Below are 9,029 nucleotides of genomic sequence, written 5' to 3' on the forward strand. Positions count from 1 at the left end.
GCCAATTTGTTAGCACACACCTTATATAGTTCTATAGGGATCCCGTTCGGGCCCGTCGCCTTCCCGGAATGAACCTGTCTAATAGCTTGTGCCACCTCGTCGTTAGTGAATGGGGAATCTAAATATTCCCGGTTGTTGTCTGATAATGTGGGCATCTGAATATCTTTAATCATCTCAACATTATCTGCCTCCGACTACGTCCCGGCCGCAGTATATACACCCCCTTGTAGTATTCAGAGAACTCATCGGCCACCACCTGCGGGTCCCGTATGATACTGGAGTTACCCCTCTGTATCTCCGGCACCAGCCTTGACGCCAGTTCTCCTCTCTCGAGCCACACTATTAATTTACCAGCCTTGTCCCCATGCTCATAGATCCGGCTCTGTGCCTCATCGTGTTGTACCCTGGCCCGGTCTCCAGCAAGGCTCCAGTATTCATCTTGGCGCAGTTTTAATCGGTGCACGTCGTCCGGGGCAGCAGTTTGAGACACCACCTTCTCCAGCCTCACTACTTCTGCCTCTACTCTATCAATTTCGGCCCGTCGCTTCTTTTTGCGCCCGGCGGCCAGAGAAACTACCTCCCCACGTATCACAGTTTTGAAAGCTTCCCATAAGGTCTGCGCAGAGTCAACTGTGCCACTATTTTCTAAGTGACACCTGTCTGTGATTTTAGTGACTTCTTTCTTAGTGGACGGATCTTTCAGAAGCCACGCATTAATCGGAGCGACTCGACCTACGTCTGCTTGACCCGCCTCCATCCAGAGCCAGATGGGAGAGTGATCGGAAATGCCTCTCTCCAGATGCCGCACCTCACACATGGCAGCGGCTTGGGTTGCAGGCAACAGCATGTAGTCTATTCGAGACAGGCTGTGATGCGCAGCGGAGACATGAGTATAATGTACCTCATCTGGATTTGGTATCCTCCAGCCTTCAACGAGCCCGGTCGTTTCCAAAAAGTCAGGAAGCCATTGCTGTGCAGGTCTCAACGCTCGCGTCGGGTGTCTATCTAGTTCACCATCTACCACCGCGTTAAAGTCTCCCCCATCATTAGGAGCCCCAACGGCAATGAAAGAAAAATAGTCCCCAGGTCACGGAAGGTTTCTGTTTGTAGGCCAGGCAGGACATAAAGGGACATGAAAGTGACCACCTTCCCCCCCACTCTCCTGATACTCCACTATAGCGGCCTCGCTGATCTGACCACGTGGCCTGAATGCTATGGGGGAATGAGTTCCTTACCAGAATGCCGACACCCCTTGATCCAGAAGTGAATCCCGAGTGAGCAACCAACTTATAACCCCCTCTGTGTAGGGCCATACATTTACAGCCAATAAGATGGGTCTCCTGAAGTAGTACCACATCCGGGGAGTGTCTCCTAATCAGCGGATTCACCATTCCCCTCTTAAGTTTGTCCCCCAGGCCATTAACATTCCAGCTAAGCACAGTCATCCCGGATCCATGTCTAGCGTGTGTCATCAGAGCAGTATGGGTACAGTACTAGCATGATCATGACTCGTGATACAGAGCATGAAAAATAACACCCGACATTGAGCTGATACAAGCACGATACATTCACAACGTTGTCACTTGATTCAAAAAATTTTAAAAACAAAAAAAAGGGAGAAAAAGAAACCAAGACTTAAAACATCCCCAGTCCCCCACCCAACCACCCTGCACCCCTGCATACGGCAAAAGCCCATCCCCAACTAGCAGAGTGCCTATCGCCCTAAACAAACAACTTCTAAGCTACTAAATGTAGTAAATAGGGGGAAACGGCATCCCACACCCTCCCCCATGACCCCACAACTCTATAAACACTATTGTCCATCTGAGCACAAAAAGATTAGATACAGGTCAATGCGCTCCGGGAAGTTCTGGCCGCGCCGCTTGTCGGGCCACAACCTGTACCTGACAATCTGTGGAGAGCTCACGTAGTGAGGCCTGGACCCATTCCTGTTCAGCGGCCTCCTCCCACCTTGATCCCGAGACTCAGAGCCGTCAGGGGGGCGGCTGTTGATCATCGGATACCGTGTCCGGGTTGTCAAAGAACCATGCCTGCCCCTCAGCTTCCACCCGCAGATGCGCCGGGAACATCATGGCATATTTGTACCCTCTGTCGAGCAGTTTTTTCTTTACAGCCAGAAAGTTACGGTGTTGTTTCTGTACCAATTGAGTAAAGCCGGGAAAGAAGGAGAGCGTGGCATTCTCGTATCGAAGGGGCCCTCCTTGACGGGCAGCCTGGAGGATAGCGTCTCTGTCCCTAAAGTTGAGCACTCTGGCAATCATGGGGCGTGGAGGTGCTCCGGGCCTCAGTCTCCCTCCCGGGACCCTGTGGGCGCGCTCTATAGTGAAGAATTTCCCGATGCCCTTGGGCTTGAGATGTTGGAGGATTAACTCTTCCACAAAAAGGTCGGGGCCGGACCTTCAGCTTTCTCAGGCAATCCTAAGATACGGACGTTGTTGCGCCGGGCCCTCCCTTCATAGTCATCAAGCTTGCGCTCCACCTGGGCATGGGATGATATAAGGGTGCTCACTTCTTGCTGAAGCTGGGCAACATCATCTACCAAGCTAGCGGTTTTGATGTCTAGTGACTTGACCTTCTCGCTGACTTTAGTCAGGTCCACGCGAATGAGATTGACTTCTATCGAGACAGTATCAAGTTTGGTATCCAGTACCACCATTTGTTACCCAAGAGATGATTTGATTCCCTCTATTGCCGCCATGACATCCGACAACGTCAACTCCGTCCCTGGACCTCCAGAATCTCTGCTGTCCACCACACTGAGTCTAGTTTCAGAGGGAGAACCCTTTGGCATCGTATAGCGGTCTAGTTTGTTCGCCTGTACCTGTTTCAGTCCCCTGGACCCCTTGGAGGAGTGTTTCTCGCCGTCTGTTTTAGTCGCCATATTTTAGCAGTTCCCGCCGCCAGATCCCCGCCGCCAGATCCCCAGCCGCTGGCCGTATAATGAAAGCGCACCTGAGGCCCGTGTGCATGTCTGCCAGGGCCCCGAGGAGCAGCCCCACAAGAACCACCAGAGCATCGAGCCAGAGGCCCCCAAGGCGACACGTTCACTCCCAGCCCACCTCGATATTGTTCACCCCAGAGCCTGCAATCTTCCAGTCAGGGTCCCCCTTCGCCCAGTCCGCGCCCCCTCAGACCCAGATAGGTAGCCAGCATTCTAACCAGGAGCAGCTGTGCGGGCCAACTCAAATGTTCCCGACTCCTCAAACACAGGCGGCGGGTTCTCACTTCCTGCGGTCCGCCGTTACTGCAATACGTAACGCCTCGGGCTCTGTATATGTGGTCGAATTCACACTGTCTCCTCGGGCCGCTACCACTCACCCCTGTATCTCCCGTCAGCAGGGGGTTTCTCCTGTGCACAGCTGCCCTATTAAGCGGCGGCAGTACCCTTCTCAATCGCCTCTCAAGCCATGTCTCTAACGCAGAAGTCTCTGCGGTGCACCACTGCGCCTTCGGGCGTCTTCAATCTGGAACTAAGGGGGAATAGGGGGGGAAGGTTCCCTCTCCTGGCACTTTCCCCTGTCCCCCTGACGGGCCGTGGCGGGCCACGCTCCGAGCGACCGTGACCGCCGCCACACCTGCGGCGTATTTACACGGGCTCCCTTGATGCGCCCGGCAGCCTCCACACAGTAGCGCAGGGAAGAGGGGGGGCCCTTACGATGCAGCCCTCACCATACACCCCCAGCCGCTCACCTCCTCCGCCTCCTCGCTGAGTCCGGTCTTCGCGGGCGAACTGGACCTGCAACTTCCGGCCCGGGTCCCCGCTGTTGTTCAATTCGCGGGCGGCTTCCACAACAACGCAGCTCCCGGCGTCAGGCGCGGAGCAGGCAGTGAGTCCCCTCGCCCGGGTCTCTGGAACGCGGCGCCCTCGGGAAGTCAGACTTAGCTCTCGGTATATCATACAGCTTCCCAGAGCTGCTGCCAAGCTCAGATGGCAGGATGGGTGTCAGGATTGCGAGGCTGGGGGATGCTCACGCGGCCATATTGCTCGGTGCGTAGCTCCTCCCCTTTTATCTTAACTTTTAATGGCTTATCCTGAGAGATCTAGCTGTCCAGTTGGTGGCATCTACTGCCAAGCGTTTTCTTTGATAGATATTTATTTGATTAGGTCTCGAATCTTATCAAACTACGAGTCCAATATGAAGACCTTGCTTTCATTCCAACTTGAAGATTGGTTAGCTAATCTTCTCTACTGCCTCTCTTGTGGCCTTCATTTGGAGTCCGTTTTCTTTTTTAAATCCAATTTTCTGTCTAAATTTGTTGTTGTGGTTGTACGAGTGCTTTTTTTTTTTTAATAAAAAACATGGACTAATGTTAATTACATGTGTACGTTTTGGAATTATCAGTCTGAATAAATAGTAGATGCCCTGCTCTGTATATGGAAATACCTTTCAAGCATTGATGGCATTGATGGTGGCGGAGTGGTTCAGTGCAGAAGGTGGCTGAGGTAGACTGACTTATGGCTTGTTTTTTTATTATTTAATGTTGACATCCATTGTAACAAGGTATTTCAGTACATTTCCTTGGGTTTTGTTGACGATGTACTCTGACTACTCGCTGAACACTGCTTATGGCTGCACCCTTGTAACCAATTTGCCCATCCAATTTCAACTGTACTTAGTACAGTAACAAGTGTGCATAGCTTGTAACCACTCAATTAGGACACAGGGTGTGGCGAACGCCAGATCCCATATCACAAGAGGCATTGGCCATGCTTAGCAGGCATTGTGTGGGAGTTGAGGCTTTGGAGCATAGCCTATGCTCAGTACCTCTGTACAGGCTATTAAAACACTTAATTTACAACATTTATTATTTAGTATCACAAATGTATAACATTTATTATCAGATATTAATTTTAACGTTTGGGTGTTGCCTACTAGCAGTTGTATGGAAAACAGCAACATTTGAAAGTTAATACTTTATGGGACTTAAAAATAAAGTTTGCATTGTGTGTGGACTAAAAGGTTATACAAAACGGTAACGTCTACTAGCTGAAGGATTCTGAAAAAATACATTTACTTAGAGGGGCCCTCTGGAAGCTTGCAAAGTGCTACCTATGCAGATGTAATTGCAATGTGCAAGAGTGCATACTAGGAGCATTGGGAAAACTTGCAATGTTGATTACGCTAACACATACATTACGACTTTGATCTCCCCCTCGATCTCCCCAACTGACACACAACACTCCCCTCCCCACCCCAAAAAGCTCCACTATCACCCCATCCAGAAAATATGCCAATTCAAGATGTTGACACACCCCTAAACGGCCCTCCACGACTAAGGGTAGGCATACATCAACCAGCGCCTGAACTTCCTCCAACCCTCCAGACACATGCTTTCCACCTCCTTCGCCCCCACTACCAGCATCCGTCGAAGCAACAGTGGAGGACGCTCATTCTTCTACCTCACCGCCAAGTACTGGAACGACCTCCCCCCTGCACCTCGGAACATCATCCTCCCTTCCCAAATTCAGAAAATGACTCCAGGTCTGGCTCTTCGACTGATCACAGCAAGAACCCAGCACCTGCATACCATCATGGGTGATTTGTCGCACTCTACTAATCTGAGTTGATTGAAATGTAGTGCCTTAAAAGATGTATCAAAATCGGTTTACAGCGCCAGGGTACTAACACTTTGGCAGTGATAGGCCTATTTGTGCAATAATGGGTTAGCCATGAAATGCACTGGTTTCATGCAGGGAAAACCATTTTTTTTAAATTTCACAATTTTTTATTGGGAGTTTTTAACAAAATCAAAAACATACATACACAAATGATACAAACAAAGAATAATTGACCATGATGCGAGCAGTAAGTAAAAAACGCGAGTATCTCAGATTGTTACATAGTGCAAAAAAAAAAAACGAACAGGTACAATGGTAATGACAATACAATAAGGTCAGAAACAGTTTTAGGTGTAAACTAAAAAAATAAATAAAAGCGATGCTTGGGAGTGACATGGCATTATTATAAACAGCTCATATGGTATCCTCACAGAGGTGGTGAGTATTGGTTCATAAGTTGTAATCGTCTCAGTGAGAAAGTATCAGGTATAAGCAGCAGCTGCGGGGTAGGCTCAGAGACAAGTGGTAAATGGAAATTCGGCACAGGGATCTAGGGATGCGGGGCGGGGGATCATGGGGGTTTGTGCGCACTGAAGACCACGTTCTTCTATGAGGGGGGCGCCAAGGGGTGTTTAGGAGTTGAATATGGTCAGCACCTCTCAGGTTGGAGATCCAGTTTAGCCAGTGTTTAAAGGATGCTTTGCGGGTGTCTTTACAGTTGTTCAAGATTATTTTCACAGCCGCTATAAATAGAAGGTCAACCAAGGCCCTGTCGTCTTCGGATAACGAAATGGCTTTAGTAAACCCCAGAACTAGGGTGGAGAATTCTCGTGTGGGGGAGATGGGAATACTTTAGTTATGAACGCGAAGATTTTGTCCCAGAAGGCTGTAACACATACACACTTGAGTAGTAAATGCTCAAGATCGCCTTCTTCCATGTTGCAATTCCAGCAGGTGGCGTCTCCATTTTTTAAATTTCTTTTATAACAAACTTGTTTCTAGTACTCTGTTCCACAGATTTTCTATTGACCTCAAGCCAACCTTTTATATGGTTTATGCTTGTGGTAGCTGGTATGTATTCTTTTAAAAAGATATTGGTTTGTGGTGTCCCAGCTTGCTGCAGTAGTCCCTCGTTGTCTTGAGGCTAAACCACTTACTCTGGAATCTATGTCCTGGGTTCAACTCCCAGCTGATGTTTCACTGCAAACAGCGAGACACAGCCACTGGGAACATCACTGAATGTCCCAGTGCTTAAAAGTGCTATCATATGTGAAATGCAATTCAATTAAAAATGTGGAATGTAATACATTGTGATATTCAAATGCACTCAGTTTCTAAGAAGCTAAATGTGTGCTCTATAAATACCAATACAAACGTACATTTAAATCCTAAAAAGATTTTACAAATTTGCTCTAAAAGTTCACCATTTGTTGCTAAATTTCCCAAACATTTATTAGAGAAAAACCTTAAAACATTCTTTATATAACAGCATTTAAACCAACAGGTTTTGCTAATGTTAATGAGAAACGTCACTTTAAAAACATAATTTGTGGCTGCATTTCCTAAAGGAAACATTTAGGGAGGTCACCATCTCCCATGTCCTAAGTTTATACATGTATGCGTATGCTTTTAATGTTTTTTTGTTATTTCAAGATCCTGGAAGAAATTGAGCCTGTCAGGCTTTCCTAAGAGATTCTTGCAAGAATTATCACAGTTCCACCTTCAGGGTTGTCAAAAAGGAAATCCGCACTAAAATCCTGGTCTACTAAGGAGATCTGTGAGACTTCATGTAACAAAACAGGTCTGCAGTCCACCCGGTGCCGTAAAAATCCATGAAAAAAAGCTATTGGCTTTAATCTATGCGTTTCGGAATAAGGAAACCAAGCTTACCGCCGTTTTTGAAGCTTTTCATATAAATAGCTCAGAAAATGAAAGGGGGGGGGGAGAGAGCGTGAGAAAACTTCACATATCAAAAGTTTGGTTTACTGTTACAAGCCAGAAAGAGCTGGCGAGCAGCAAACACGGGTATAACATCTGGGTCGAGGTGCTCAGCGGTGGCACATAATAGAGTACAACAGGTGGGCACGAGCAACAGGTTGCGACACGTGTTCTAAGCCGCCTCCCGAAGCACGTACATTGGAAGCAGTGGGTATTGCTAACAAAGTGCCATTTCTGGGCACTGCAGCCTCTCTTACCTGGGTGCCCCTCCCCCACGGACTCCGAAGTAAACATGAAGGCCCCGTCCCCATCCCGGGAGCAGTCGTGCAATCCGTCCACCGGCCCGTTCATGGTTGCGCTGTGGCTGTGTCCGGGTCCGCGGCTGCAAAGGGCGCGTGCTGTGAACTCTCACTCACTCGCCAGCGTCGCGAGCTATAAAGGGAACGCTGGGAATAGCAGACACACGAAAGGAGCAACCAGTCCAGGGCACGAGAAGGGGGCGGGGCATGTTGCTGCACGAGAGTAATGGGCGGGGCAAAAGAGGGGCGGTTTAGTGCCGAGCGCGAGAGGACTGGACGGACGCACGGTGGCAAGGGGGGGGGGCAAGCGTTGCACCACGAGGATGGCGGAACGGTGGTGGGCCACTAATGGGGCGCCATGGCAGTTAAGGGACACTTATATGGGAGTTCGACCACAATCTTTGTTACTTTTATCCTATGTCTGTGTTATGTTATTATTCCTTTAAGTTCACGTGGGTAGAACATTAGAATGCAATGGTAGGATGGTTCCATGTGGAACGTGAGAGAGGTTGGAGGAGTTGCTGAGAGAAGGACTTCGTTTCCCTGGCTCTCATCTGTTATTTTATTATAGCTAAAATAAATACTACATTCACCTACTCAATGTGTTGACTACCATCACTTCAATTTGGCGACGAGGGAAACCGGCGTTTGGACGTCTTTACGGACCATTTTGTTAAAGAAAAAATTCGAAGGACTTTTATATTTAAAGAGTGAAGAAATCGAAGCTGATTTGAACAAGAGACTTCCGTGAGTTAAAAAATTTTCTCTTTCGTTTTTACGTTGCCACCACCTGCCGACTACGAGTTAATATATATGTATCTATGAGCACGGCGTTACTTTAAACAACCGTTACAAACAGCGCTTACCTGCATCATTTCAACTGTGCCTGCCATTCTATTGCGTGTGCCAGCTACGAAGAAGACTGCGCGCGTCACTTCAGCCTGCCATTCCATCGCGTGTGCCGGCTGCGAAGAAGACGGCACGCGTCACCTCAGCAACCGACGTCAGGCGCAGGTCACGCAGCGTGACCCCAACGTGGCGGCAATTTTGCGGGTTTTGTTTACATCAGGTACATCGGGAAGAAACCGAGAAAGACGCGCTCTGGAATGAAAATCTAGTTGCGTGGTGCAACGCGAAAGAAATAAAACTCTCACTCTAAGAGGATAAATTCACAGTAGGTGGAACGAACATTTTTTTTTCCTTGTGGAGCA

At 48.5% G+C, this 9,029-nt stretch overlaps 1 protein-coding gene across 1 annotated transcript in view; it reads right to left on the minus strand.

Moving 5' to 3' along the window:
• LOC144754670 (S-adenosylmethionine synthase) overlaps window positions 1-8,025 on the minus strand; it is a 135,675-nt gene extending 127,650 nt beyond the window's left edge. Inside the window, exon 1 of the mRNA XM_078642756.1 lies at window positions 7,777-8,025. Coding sequence (XP_078498882.1) covers window positions 7,777-7,870 — 94 coding nt within the window. The 5' untranslated portion in view covers window positions 7,871-8,025. The remainder of the gene's footprint in view (window positions 1-7,776) is intronic.
• Window positions 8,026-9,029: the final 1,004 nt, after the last annotated feature.

The sequence above is a fragment of the Lissotriton helveticus genome, chromosome 5_1 (assembly GCF_964261635.1).
Source record: "Lissotriton helveticus chromosome 5_1, aLisHel1.1, whole genome shotgun sequence".
Taxonomy (NCBI): Eukaryota; Metazoa; Chordata; class Amphibia; order Caudata; family Salamandridae; genus Lissotriton; species Lissotriton helveticus.